Source organism: Gekko japonicus, unplaced genomic scaffold (genome assembly GCF_001447785.1).
Source record: "Gekko japonicus isolate JY-2015 unplaced genomic scaffold, Gekko_japonicus_V1.1 scaffold1059, whole genome shotgun sequence".
In the NCBI taxonomy this organism is placed as follows: domain Eukaryota; kingdom Metazoa; phylum Chordata; class Lepidosauria; order Squamata; family Gekkonidae; genus Gekko; species Gekko japonicus.
Genome location: NW_015159745.1, coordinates 613431 through 628145, shown reverse-complemented (window position 1 = coordinate 628145; position 14715 = coordinate 613431). Strand labels below are relative to the sequence as shown.

The 14715-nt window shown below is 45.4% G+C and overlaps 1 protein-coding gene across 1 annotated transcript in view; it reads left to right on the top strand.

Annotated features, from left to right (window-relative positions):
- QSOX2 (quiescin sulfhydryl oxidase 2) overlaps positions 1-14715 on the top strand; it is a 60997-nt gene that overhangs the window by 2630 nt on the left and 43652 nt on the right. Inside the window, exon 2 of the mRNA XM_015405456.1 lies at positions 12690-12790. Within this exon, the coding sequence (XP_015260942.1) occupies positions 12690-12790 (101 nt within the window). The remainder of the gene's footprint in view (positions 1-12689; positions 12791-14715) is intronic.

Here is a 14715-nt window from a genome sequence, read left to right as displayed (position 1 = left end):
GAGCCCTGGGGGGGGGGGGTGGCGGCGGGGGTCTCTCTGGGACTGGGCTGAGAGAGGCCACGGAGTGTGGAATGAGAGGGCCTCGGAGTAGCAAAGGTGTTCTGGGGCCAGAATGGGAGACAGCGGAGTGGAATGAATGAAAGCCCCTGGGGGGGTGGGGAGAAGGAGAAGAAGGAGAAGAAGAGGTTGGGTTTCTACCCTTCCCTTCACTATCCGGAGGAGTCTCAGGGCGGCTCACAAACTCCTTTCCCTTCCCCTCCCCACAACAGACAGACAGACACCCTGTGAGGTAGGTGGGGCTGAGAGAGCTCCGACAGAAACTGCTCTTTTTCGAGGACAGCTCTTATCAGAACTACAGCTGGCCCAAGGCCATCCAGCAGGTGCAAGTGGAGGAGGAGGGGGGAGGCTCTCCCAGATTAGAGTCCGCACACTTAACCACTACACCAGACTGGGTAGCCGCAGTACTCTAGGAATGGAATGACATGCCACTCTGATGCCTGTCATTCCAGTCCCAGAACACTTCTGCTACCCTCTGTGGCTGTGAGTCCACTCTGGGGCCTCTCAAACCCAGTCCCAGAACACTTCTGTTACTCCTAGGGGCTGTCACTCCAAGCTGGGGCCTGCCATTCCATTCCCAGAGTAGTCTTTTTGGGGCCCAGAGACCCTAATGGAAAATCCATTTCTCTTTTTTATTGCAACTCTATTTGTACTGTAATGTATTTCAATGGAGCCCATGCAATTGACATTCCTGTCTCCCATTATTCCCAGTGGGCCTTCAAGTGTTTCCCATTGTATCCAATTGGCAATCCTGTCCTCCTTTTTAGTACATCCCTGTGAGGGGGACTTCGCCAGGCGGCCTTCAATGTTGAAGCATCACTCGAATTCCCACAGGAATTCCCACAGGAGACGCTGCAGGAGGGGAGGGGTTGGCTGGGCGCTGGCTAAAGAAGGGGGTTCCTGCCTGCTGGCTAAAAAGACTTCCGCTTCTGTGGGGGGGGCCCTGGAGCCGCTGGTGCCCTCCCACGTCAGGTTTCTTATTTACGTAATGACTTCCTTGAGATCCTGCTTTCCTTCAGACAAGACTGCGGCGGGTGAGAGGTGCTGAGGTGGCCGTGTTGCGCTTCCCTCGCCCGGTGCAGCCTGGACCGTGCAAGCTGTGCGCCCTTTTTCAGGATGTGGGGCGCTCCACCCACCCCCCTTCACAGACTTTCAGGGGGAGCAGGCAAGGGGTGGCAGCGGCGACGCTAAGCCGGCCGCCGTGGGCCTGTTTCTGCTGCTCCACCCTCCCACCTTCACAGCCTTTCGGGGGGAGCAGGCGAGGGGCAGCGCCAGCGGTCGCAGGTACATTTTCACTGCTACGCCCCCTTCTTCACTCTCTCTTCCTTTCTCCCTATGTCCCTTCATTCTTTCCCTCTATTACTCTTCCTTTATCTAATCTTTCTACTCCCCACCCACCCTGCCTTTCTAGGGTTCGTTGTCTTCATCCACAATGGGCTTTGCTCCCTAGTTTTTGTATAAATCATATTTTTAACCTCTTCCCACATCTTCAGCAATAATGCTCTTAGCATATGTTGTTTAAATTCTTTATGAATACTGCTTTTCTCATACCATACGAAGGCGTGCCAACCTAGTTTCAAATCATGACCTTCTAACTTTAAGAGTCTTGGATTTTCCAAAGTGATCCACTCTTTCATCCACGTCAGAGCTGCTGCTTTATGATAAAGATGCCAATCTTGTATTGCGAAGCCTCCTTTTTCTTTTGCATCCTGTAGTACTTTCATACTAATTCTGGGTCTTTTACTTTCCGTATCATTTTATCTACTTCCTTAAAATACTGTTGATTTTTCAAAATTGGAAGAGAAGTCTAGGTAGCACATTCATCCTTACAGTAGCTATTCTTCCCATAAAAGATAGTTGTAAATGTTTCCAGTTTTCCAAGTCTTTTTTAATTACAGTCAAAGGTTTCATGTCATTGTCTTTTAACAATGAGCTACACCTATTGGTATTTTATTTTATTTTCTTCTGAACTTCAGTGCCAGAGCTGTCTTGTAATTGCTGTATCTGTTCTTTGGTGCAGTTTCGTGTTAAAACAGCTATCAACTTGGCATTGTGGTGAAAACTTCCTCATAATGGTGAGAACAATTTATACAAAACAGTATGCTAAAGTTTTGATAAATGGGGACCTTTCACAAAATATTGAAATTTATTTATTTATTTGGCTTCTATCCCGCCCTTCCACGTGGGCTCAGGGCGGCTAACAAGAGGCAGTTGCCACACATAACACTAAAACCAGATAAAACAATCAATTCCATTTACATTTACACTTTAAAATCGGTGCTTGTAACAATATGTCATCCAAGACGGGATTCCAGTACAATGTTTCAGAGGATCTACTGTCTCCTCTTGATCGGTCTACGCTATGTCCGTTCTTCATTCCCAAGGCCAGATCGCATTGCCAGACATGGCAGCACGGTGGTGGTACAGTGATGGTGGCAGCTCCTACTCGAAAGCCTGGCGAAAGAGCTCCGTCTTGCAGGCCCTGCGGAACTGCATAAGGTCCCGCAGGGCCCTGATCTCCTCTGGGAGCTCGTTCCACCAGATAGGAGCCGCCACCGAAAAAGCCCTGGCCCTAGTCGCAGCATATTTGGCATCTCTAGGGGCTGGGACAACCAAAAGATGTTTTGTCCCCAACCGTAGTGTCCTTTATTTATTTATTTATTTATTTATTTGCATTTTTACCCTTCCCTCCCCGCGAACGGGCTCAGGGCGGCTTACGCAGGGGCATAAGCCCATACATAAAACAATATAAACAGTAAAAACCATTAAACCTTGGGGGAACATATGGGGAAAGGCGGTCCCTTAAGTAAGCTGGAGCCTGGCCATATAGGGCTTTATAGGTAAGAACCAGTACTTTGAAGTGGACCCGGTGCGCTATTGGCAGCCAGTGCAGCGCGTTCAGAACAGGCTGGACGTGGTCTCACCTAGAGAGGCCCATCAACAGCCTGGCTGCTACATTCTGCACCAGCTGCACCTTCCGGATCTGCGATAAAGGCAGCCCCATGTAGAGAGCGTTACAGTAGTCCAACCTCAAGGTAACCATCGCGTGGATCACTGTGGCCAAGTCATCGTGGTCAAGGTAGGGAGCTAACTGCCGTGCCAGCCGCAGATGGTAGAAGGCTGACTTGACAGTGGCTGCTACCTGGGCCTCCATCGGTAAAGAGGAGTCCAGGAGCACCCCCAAACTCCTAATCCTCGGCGCTGGCACCAGAGGCACCCCGTCGAATGCCAGGAGAGGGAGCCCCAACCCTGAACCGACCTGACTTAAGCCCGGGACTGCTGTCTTCGCCGGGTTTAGCTTCAGTCGACTCAGCCTGAGCCAACCAGCCACAGCATGCAATGCCCGATGAAGGTCATCCGGGTCGGAATCTGACCGGCCACCCAACATTAGATAGAGCTGGGTGTCGTCCGCGTATTGATGACAACCCAGCCCATAACTCCTCACGGTCCACGGAGGTAGGCCCGGCCCTGAAAGCCCCCCAAAGCCCCCCCACACCATCCAAATGGGCCCCAAGCTGTACCATGACGCCCTTGGTCGGTGGCAATATGAGCGGTCCCGGGCCGCTCTGTGGGAGGGAAGGCAGACACTCAGTGTAGGCCACCACTCCTCCCAGCCCCACAGTCAGGCACACCTCGCAGCTACCGGCAGGTTGATTCCCGAAGCTGCAGCTACGCCAGACCGCGGCTCTCTCACACGGAAGAACCAGGCACAGGCCGTTAAGTCAGAAGGAAAAGCGACAGTGGCTTCTACCGCAATTCTTGCGTCGCTGATGTCTCTCGACGCAGCAAAGTTTCCAATATGATGTTCTCTCCCACATGCTAGTCAGGGGCTGAAGGACCCTCTCTGAAACATTAAAATTAAGTTAAAAACGGAGGAGCTCAAGCACCCAAGCACATTACCGACCCGTCATCTTGGACCATTTGGAAATACAAAAGGGGATGAGACAAGGTTGCCCATTATCTCCATTACTATTTATTTTTGCTCTTGAATGATATGGTAAGAGAAAATATTCAGATTAAGGGATTTAAAATTAAAGGAGAAGAGTACAGACTACAAGCATTTGCAGATGATTTGGTATTTATTTTGGAAGAACCACAAACATCTATTATTCAACTTTTGAACTCCCTAAAAGAATATGGACAGTTAGCCGGATTGAAAATCAATTTCAAGAAGACTAAAATATCCTTTCATTTTTTTGGGAAGGAATCCGTTATCTCTTTTGTGTAGTTCTTCAGTGTATTGTTCCTATTGTTTCTTTATTTTTTCGTTATTTAGTTACTTAAGATAAACTGAAGGTACAGAAAAGGGGAAAATGGGTTATACAACATCATTATATTTGTCAAAGACAGTCATGTAGTATATAATGTATAGGATAGAATAGTTTCCCTTTCTTATTTCTGTTGGAGTACAATTGTAACATTATGTTTTAAGTTTCAAATGTCATAGCTGATCTATTTTGACTACACTAGTTTCATCATTACTACGTAGTCAACATAACATATTTTCACCACTTCTACATATTCATTAGGACCTTTAATAGAAAAGTATAACGAAAAAACACAGTGTAAAAGAAAGTCTTATATATCTCATATAGAGAACCCGTTTATATTCAGGATATTACATTTGGAACAGATTTTAATTCTATTTTATTATCATACATTTGTATATGATATTTTCCTCACTTTAAGTTTGTCTCCTGCTAGCATAATAATACATTCCATCTTTCCTCAGATTTCATAATACAGCTGTTTCTCAAATAGGTTGTTAATTTTGGCATTACTGCATATTCAGCAAGTTTATTTTCCCATTCTTTTAAACTTGGACAGATGTCTAGTTTCCATTTTGCTCCGTAAATATTCTAGCCACTGTCACCATGTGTTTCATAGAATCAAAGTTGGAAGGGATCTCCAGGGTCATCTAGTCCAACCCTCTGCACAATGCAGGAAATTCACAAATACCTCCTCCCTATACCCCAGTGACTGCTGCTCCACACCTAGAAGATGACAAAAACCTTCTAGGATCTCCAGCCAAACTGGCCTGGAGAAAAATCGCTTCCTGACTCCAACGTGGCGATCAACATTTCCCTGGGTGTGTAAGAAAGGGCCACAGGAACTACCGTAAGCACTGATGCAACCCTTCCTGCTCTCCCTTTTATGATCTGCCTAAGTCCACAGAATCAGCACTGCTGTCAGATGGCCATCTAGCCTCTGTTTGAAAACCTCCCAAGAAGGGTGGTGGTTGACCTGTTTTCTAAGCAAGCCCACTTTATCCCGTTTGCGTCCTTGTCCACGGCCAAGGCTCTGGCAAAGGCCTTTATGCAACACGTGGTGCGCCTCCACACGCTCCCGGGCAAGATTATCTCCGACAGGGGGACGCAGTTTGTTTCCAAATTTTGGGGGGAATTGTTAAAACTTATGGGTGTTGAACGGGCCATGAGTAGCACTTATAATCCGGAGACTGATGGACAGACCGAACGAGTGAATCAGACTTTAGAACAATATTTGCGTTGTTTCACCAATTACCAGCAGGATGATTGGCTAGACTTACTTCCCCTGGCTGAATTTTGCTATAATAACACATGTCACTCCTCTACGGGAATGTCCCCGTTCAAAGCGCTCTATGGCTATGAGCAGTCCCCCGTTGCCCTTTCTCAAGGGAGTTATCTTGGGCCCGGGGGATGCTGCGCAATAGTGTCAACAACTTCAAGACTCTTGGCCTTTATTGTGTAAAACATTGGAGACAGCCAAAGAGGCTTACAAGGCTCAGGCTGACAAGAGAAGGGTGGAGGGATGGGCTCTGCAGCCTGGGGACTCGGGTGTACGTATCGACAAAAAACATTAAGCTGTTGAGACCCAGCCGCAAACTGGGTTGGAAATTCATTTGCCCGTTTAAAGTCAAACGCCTGATCAATGAGGTGGCTGTGGAGCTTGACCTTCCTAAGAACATGCACAATATCCATTCCGTGTTTCATTTCAGCCTCCTGAAACGGAACCCAGGCCCAAGCCCCTGGCGGCCAACAAAACCTGTACCCCCTCCTATCATGGTGGAGGGCGAAGAACATTTTGAGATCTCAAAGATCCTGGACTTTAAAGTTAAACGTGGCAAACTGTTTTATTTGGTGGAATGGTTGGACTTTGGACCCCAGCACCATGAATGGGTGGACATAGGGGGTATTTGGGCCCCTAGGGTCTTGCTAGAGTTTCACTGGGAGTTCCCGGGGAAACCGGGAGATATCCCGGGTTAATTGGGGGATCTCCTGGGCAAGCCGGGAGGTTGTTTTTTGGGTGGGTAGAATGTCAGCTATGCTGCCATTTAGTTTATGGGCCCGGGTTTGCTTTCATGACCTGTGTGCCAGTTGCTGCCGCATTCCTTTCTTTTCACTTCTCCCCCACATTATCACTGACCTTGTAGCCAGCCTGTGTAGTGTCTTCCCATCAATTAACCGTGAGGCTAGTTTAGTTTCCCAGCCTCGGCTCTAACTGCCTTGGTCCTCTTTCCCGCCTGCGGGAGTCAGGCCAATTGGCCCATAGGTGGGATTTGTGTATTTGAATACCCTATATCTCTCTTAGCTTTCTATGATGTAGTTATTCCTAACAGTGACTGTGTCTATACCACCATAGTGCTAGCAGTAAAGTATAACCTTCGAAGAAGCGTGTGCTCTGTTGTTTGACTGTGGGTCCTGACACATTTACTGTGAGGATTTCTATATGTTCGTGACAGCTGTATGGAATGCCAAGTCTCCCGCTCGTCCCGGTGATCATGGCTGTGCACTAATGGCTGCCATTTAGTGCGCTCGCCCAGGTCCTTTCCATCGGGGCGATCTGAAATCTACCCGCCTGCCGCCACAGGCGGGAGTGTTCAGATCAAGCCCCCTGCTTGAGCTCCCCTCCAGGAAAAGCTCAATGGGGTCCGGGTAGTCCCAGACCTCCCTAAAAGGACTGGCAGTTTGGCTGCTACAGGGGATCTCATCCCGGGGCAGTCTGAAGAGTTGCAGCACCGCAACCAGGAATGATCTCCTTTTATCTCGAGACTAATTGATAATATATCAGCCATTGAATGTTTACACCTACATCTTTAATATCTTGCCAAGACTTGATTTTCCCCTGTTTATCATCATGCCATAAGTTAAAAATCATTTTTATTTCTTGTATTCTTATCATAATGAGCTTCTATTGGGGATATAAGCAAAGAGTTTGAGGGGTTCAGTAAATTCTGGCATATAAACTATATTCTCAAAAAGTCTTATCTGTGATTACGTTCTTTCTTGTGTTTTGATCTTTTTAGTTGATTTCTTATGGAATTGTGTAGGCCTTCATCAAGATCTGCTGAGTCTCATTTTACTATTCTTTGTCTTGGTCCCATCATTTCTTTATTTTTGTCCTGTTTGGTTAATGTATTTTCGTGTTGATTTTTTAGCATGCCTAACCGTGCTTTACATTTCCTTTTGATTTATTTGATCTTGTGAAACAGATCTCTTGTTGTTCCTTTTTTGTTGTTCTTTTCTGTTTCTTTATACTGTTTATTATAATAGTTCTCCTTGTTTCTACATGCCAGTTGCTGGAATATTGCATTTAGACTTTTGATTCTGTTTTCGTCATCTTTTATTTTTGCTTCTCATCTAACTTTAGCAATTTTAAGAGTTTCATCAGCCGTCCATCAAGGCATTTCATGTAAGCTATCCATGAATAGTCTTTGTACACTCTTCCTTGATAATATCTCTGGTTTCAGTCAATAGTTCTTCTGGTTCAGTTGAACTTAATAATTCAAATCTGTTCTTTACGTGGTCTTCAAGAATGTTGCTTAGATATGAATGTTTTTAGTGTTTTTCTGCAGCTTTATTCTGATTTTTGATGCACGGCCTGCTCCACGATCTGCTCCTGGTCTTGTTTTCACAGAGAGAGCAGAGCCTTCTCCATCTTCTGCTTCCAATTATACTATTTGATTTCTGATGTCATCATCTTGGTTGTCTGAAATATGCGTTCTTAATGAACAAATTGTTGTCTCCACAGAATTCTATGAGATGCTCTCCTATGTAAATAACTGCTAGAGGTGTATTCTGCAATCTGGAACATTTAGATATTACCAACTTCAGTGGCATGGAGGGGACCTGTAGTACAGATGAGCCATTATCAATGGTGCAAATCAGTTTTCATTTGTAAGCTGGCATGATTTCTATCAATATGCTAGTAAGTCGTCACCAAACATATAATTGATGCATCTAACCCACCAGTGTGGAAGGAGAATAAACGTGTAAATGCATTAAATGGGAACATGGCTGCATTTTCTTTTCAGGGGCTCCTTTGTGAACTCTGAGCAGTTTGCATCCCAGATGGTGCGCTTTAACCAAGCATTTGTCTAAGAGATGGGCCTGCATTGTTGTGAGGCAATTCATTTGCATCACCTTTATAGTGCATCTGTTCGTTCTTGTTTGAGGATCTGATACAGGTGGAAAAGGAAAGAGCGGCATTAGCAAATCATGAATGAGGCAGATAACTGAGCCAACTTTGGTTTGCTTGCACTTTCTTTGACAAAGTTGCCTGGTATCTTTTGTGTGCTTGCTTAAATGTTTCCTCATATTCCCAGAGGTTCCTGTAGGTACCCTGGTGCCCGTTCAGTTGTCATCATCTTACAGACTCCATTTTCAAAGAAAAGCAGTAGTTAAGGAGAAATGCATTTCCACAGTGATGCCAGCAGTGTGGAGTGAGGGCGGCATTTGACATTGAAAACTTTTCCAAACTTTCCAAGTTCAGATCCATACTCAGCCATGAAGTTTATTGGATGGTCTTGGGCCAGCCTCTCTTGCTCTCTCACATCCCAGCAGAGTTGTGATGATAAAATGGAAGACTGTGTATGCCTCCCCGGCTCTTGGAGGAAGTGATAGATTCAGCTAGCTGAAGGCTTTTCTACTTGTGTTCTGCCAAGCAGCAGTGTACCCCCCAAAATATGCACACAAATGCCATACAACAAGCCTCATGTGTGTTTGTGACAGGGATATGGGGTACAGCTGTTTAAAGAAAACAGTGCCCCCCCCCCAGTTTGCACTTAAAGTAACTTTTGAGATCCTAGCCAGCATGCCTGAAATGTTATCTTCCATTTCTGCTCCAATTATTCAGATCATTTTTTTCAGACTTTATTTAGTGGAAAACCCTTAAGTGGTTATACATCTACATGCAGCCTGTTTCTATTCAAAAAGCTTCATGAGATCTGCACTATTCAGAAAAGATCCACAGTGACTTATGTTATGTTGGAGCCTCTATCTGTGACCATGTTCTAGGATGGAAAGCAACTTTGACACGACCACACTGACATGGTCACATTTTACACCATCTAAGTGTGGGTGAGCAATGTGCACCTCCTGAACTTGTTGGAATTGGGAGCATCTTTCTAACCATCATAATTGCATCTCGTGGTGAAAAACACTAAAGGATTAGAAGTAAGAAAGTGACACACAATTGTAATTCATTATCTGTGTCCGTATATCAAGAATTAGTGCTAGTTTTGGAGATAGTTGTTTCATAGGGTTGCCATAAGTCAAAGTGACTTGACAGCACTGAACACACATGGATTGCTAGTTGGAATACTAAGAACTGCAGAACAAGAATATTGTGTGATGAACCAGCATGTTTGCAAAGGTTCATTGTTTATTGCTATTAGCCTAAGTATGTAAACTATATTACTTTTCTTCCAAAATTACTCAAAAGACCTGAAAAAGGGACTTGTTTTGACACAGCAGTGAAGAGAGTCTCTTGTTTTGTTGTTGTGGTAGTTGCTGTTAAGTCACAGCTGACCCGTGGTGACCCCATAGGGTTTTCAAGGTAAGAACTGTGTACAAGTGGTTTGCCATTGCTTGCCTGCACATCACAACCCTGGACTTCCTTGGTGGTCTCCCACTGGCCAGGGCCAACTCTACTGGGCTTCTGAGATCTGATGTGATCAGGCTAGCGTGTCCAGTTATTCTCTCTGCTCCTGATCAAATGTTCTTCCATTGCCTAATTTTTTGTTGTTTTGAACTGTACCTGTCTGTCAGCAGCAAATGCTGGCTCAGATAAATCCTTCTCTGCAAGATATTCCTCCTCCTCCCTCCTACAGCAGCCTGCAATGTCCCTGTAGTTGCCATGGGAGGGGGAAGGCAGGGAAATCACTCTCCATGGGCAGATGGCTTTCTGCCCAATGGAAGCATCAGTGTGGATTGAAGCATCTGCACCTGCCACATCTCGTCAGTGATCATTTAACTTTTTGGTCCCCAAGCTAAGGTCTGCTACTAGGTGCAGATTAGAAGAACAGCAGTCAGTAGTGTAGTGGTTCCTTGGCACCTTTTGCCCTTGAGGAAATGAGGGGTGCAGAGAAGGAAATCATAGAATCATAGAGATGGAAGGGACCTCCAGGGTCATCTAGTCCAACCCCCTGCACAATGCAGGAAATTAACAAATACCTCCCCCTCCACACCCACAGTGACAGCTGTTCCATGCCCAGAAGAAGACCAAAACCCTCCAGGATTGCTTCCTGACCCCAAAGTAGCAATCAGCATTTCTCTGGGCGTGTAAAAAAGGGCCACAAGAACTAAGCACTGAGGCAACCCTTTCTGCCCTCCCTCTCATGATCTGCCTAAGTTCACAGAATCTGCATTGCTGTCAGATGGCCATCTAGCCTCTCCTTGAAAACTTCCAAAGAAGGAGAGCCCACCACCTCCTAAGGAAGCCTGTTCCACTGAGGAACCACTCTGTCAGGAAGTTCTTCCTAATGTTTAGCCGAAAACTCTTCTGATGTAATTTCCACCAGTTGGTTCTTGTCTGACCTTCTGGGGCAATAGAAGACAAGTTCGTACCATCCTCTATATGACAGCCCTACAAGTAATTGAAGATGGTTATCGTATCACCTCTCAGTCGTCTCCTCTCCAGGCTAAACATATCCAGCTCCTTCAACCTTTCCTCATAGGACTTGGTCTCCAGACCCCTCACCATCTTCGTTGCACTTCTCTGGACGCGTTCCAGCTTGTCTTTATCCTTCTTAAATTGTGGTGCCCAAAACTGAACACAATACTCTAGGTGAGGTCTAACCAGAGCAGAGGAAAATGGTACCATCACATCTCGTGATCCGGACACTATACTTCTGTTGATACAGCCCAAAATCACATTTGTCTTTTTAGCAACCACATCACACTGCTGACTCATGTTCAGTGTATGGCCTACTAAGACCCCTAGATCCTTTTTGCCAAGACAAGTCTCCCCCAACCTATAATTATGCATTTGATTTTTCCTTCCTAAATGCAGAACTTTACATTTATCCCCATTGAAATTCATTAAATTTCTTTTAGCCCAGTTTTCCAGCCTGTCAAGATCATCCTGTGTCCTGACTCTGTCTTCTACTGTATTTGCTACCCCTCCCCATTTAATATCATCTGCAAATTTAATAAGCATTCCCTCTATCCCTTCATCCAAGTCATTGATAAAGATGTTGAACAAAACAGGACCCAGGATAGATCCTCCACTTGTCACTCCTCTCCAAGAAGATGAGGAACCATTCATAAACACTCTTTGGGTGCGATCTATCAATCAGTTACAGATCCACCGAACAGTGATAGGATTCAAACCACATTTTCCCAATTTGTCAGCAAGTATCTTATGTGGAACCTTATCAAAAGCCTTACTAAAATCAAGATAAACTATGTCCAGAGCATTCTCCTGATCCAGCAAGTTAGAAACTTTCTAAAAAAAAAAGGATAAGGTTAGTCTGACGTGACTTGTTCTTGAGAAACCTATGCTGGCTCTTAGTAATTACAGCTGTGCTTTCTAAATGCTCAAGGACTGTCTGTTTCATGATTTGTTCTAAAATGTTCCCAGGTATAGATGTCAAGCTGACGGGCCAGTAGTTACCCGGATCCTCCTTTATTCCCTGCTTGAAGATGGGGACAACATGTGGCTGCATCCAATCTTCTGGCACCTCACCTGTTTTCCAAGAATTCTCAAAAATAGTGGACAGAGGTTCAGAAATTACATCTGCAAGTTCTTTTAGTACCCTTGGATGCAGCTCATCTGGCCCCGAAGACTTCATTTCATTTAAAGAAACTAGGTGTTTATGTACTACCCCAATGTCAGTCCTCGGCTGCAACTCCCTTCCCTCATCATGTGTTCTGTTTTTGCCCCGTTGCGCATCATTTTCCTTGCAAGAGAAGACTGAGGAAATGTAGGAATTGAGCAGTTTTGCCAATTTGTCAAGTATATGGCAAACTTTTGAGACACACTAAACTGTAGACATACAAGTTCAGAACTGAAAAAGTCTCACTAGTTCCTGCAGGCACACAGCTGCATATGGAAAATATATAGCGGTGTGAGTGCTGGACTAGGATTTGGGAAACCCTGGTTTGAATCCCTGGTTCACCGTGGAAGCTCCCTGGGTGACCTTGAGCCAGCCTCGCAGGGGGTGGTTAGGGTGAGATGTCGGGCAGGAGGACGTAAGCCACTTTGGGGTCCAACTTGTGGAGAAAGGTTTGTATGAACGAAGTACTGTGAATGAATTGAGAAAGTGATTTTGCTTCATACTCCCGTGTCTGATGTCGTTGGGGAAGCTGGACGAAGTTTATGCTGCTGCTGTTGTGCAGAAATGTAAGAATAAAACTTCTGTTTGCTTTCAGAATGGGAATCCGCAATAAGAATTGGAGTGCTAGATTGTGGTGCTGAAGTAAACTATGAAGTTTGTAAAGAGTATGGAATTCAGTACTATCCAACTTTCAGGGTAAGTAGCTTCACGCCTGAAGATGAATTATTTCTGTTCTTATTAGATGAGCCCCCCCCCATCATACCTCACAAATAAATTATGGTGACCCTATGACCTGCATACCGGCCACCCTGCTTCCCGTGTGTTAAGAACATGACATCTCAACGAACTTTATTTACTCAATTGACTCTCCTTAGTAGATGTCCCCTCCTGTTGGTTATGTTGACTTGCACTGTTTTATCTGCCTTGAGTTTCAGTGAGACAGGCACACGGTACATAACTTAAATCATTGTATTGTCCAGGCTGCCAGTCAAGACATGCCTCACCAGCGCTGCTCCTTGTGCCCCTGCCTTCAGGGGCGAGGCCGGTGGCCGTCAGAAAGCAGGCTTGCTCTGTAGCAGCACTTTGCCTGGAGGGTGCCCTGGGGCTTACCTTGTGCCTGTGTTGCTTTCTTTTAAGTGCCAGCTAAAACATTTCTGCCCTCCCAGGCTTTTGATTGAGTGGTTACTTTTTTCTTAACACTATTTTAATTTGGAAACTTACTTTAAGCTGTCTGATCTGTTTTTACAGTCTGTTTTTATATTGGGCTTTTTTGTGTGTAAACAATGCCGGATTTTAATATTTTGGAATCTATTTTTATTTTGCAAACAAAGGACACCCCTTCCCCTCATTTTAGAAATATCTTTGGGGGGGTTTGTTAGCAGAGGGATTGCAGTGCCCTAACCTTGAATCCTGAGTAGTCAGTCATCCTCCGTACGCATCCTAACCAGCCATGCCCTGGACTGCTTGGATTGGAACCAACCTTCATTTTCCTAGGATTTTTGTCTCCAGAAGTGCCGCTTTCCTACCTCCACACTTCTGCTGCAGCCTGAAATGGGGGACCCCAGGAAGAACCGGGGGGGGGGGGTTGGGCATTCACTGCTTACTCCCATCTCCAAATCAGGTATACTGGTGGTAGGAGGGTTGTCGGGGAGGATGCAACATTGTGGGAGAATTTTTTTTAATGCATCCTTGTGTACTTACTGGAAGTGACAAAGGGCAGCTCTAGGAATTGCCGGAAACTTTACAGTAAAACCACAGAGTTTCTGGTGATTCCTAGAACTACCCTTTGTCACTTCCAGTTAGAATTTTCCTCCCACTGCTACTCTGAGCAGTGACAGGCAATAGAATCCATGGATTCCTGTCCCCAGTAGGGGCTTGTCAGCCCTAATACCCAGTATTACTATATTTCCAAACTTCTCCATGTGATACCAATGCCGGGCTTACTACTTAGTTCACTGCCTCTCCTGCGGATATAACCATTTCATGAGATGTTTTGCATTTAATGAGATGTTCTGTATGAAATCATGCCTCGGTTGGGGTGGGCAGGGGATGGAGCCGACTGAAAGGGAAACGGGGCACTGGTTGGCAGCAGTAGCTAGGAGGCCGGCGCCTGGCTTGGGCGTTTGTAGGACTGCGTGTCAGTGGGCCAGCAGTAGAGCCTCTACATTTATTTAAAAACAAAAACAAAAAAAACCCAGACTTCTGCTTCAATAATGAAAATGATGCCCTCCCCCCTTTTTTTACCGGGGTTAAATTAAAAAGTGCAGTCAAGTTGCAAAATGGAAAATACCAGGAACAGGCAATGTGATGTGAATGAATGTGCCCTGTCTGAAAAAGTGTGTGAGAGAAAATGAAGACTGTGTTAATACCCCCCGGTGGCTTCAAATGTGTCTGCACAGAGGGCTTTGAAGACAAAGATGGTGCCTGTGCTCCAGTTATAAAAACAGGTTAATCTGGATTTCAATAATTTTGGAGCTGCCATTCCCTTATTGGAGTCTGAATCTTCTAGAGAACTGCCTGAAGAACTTTCACTGCTTCTCGATTTGAAGATAAGTCCTTCTGGAGTTATCCATCTGTAGGGGGTGGAGTTTTTACACTAAGTTGACAGTTGAGATCGGAAG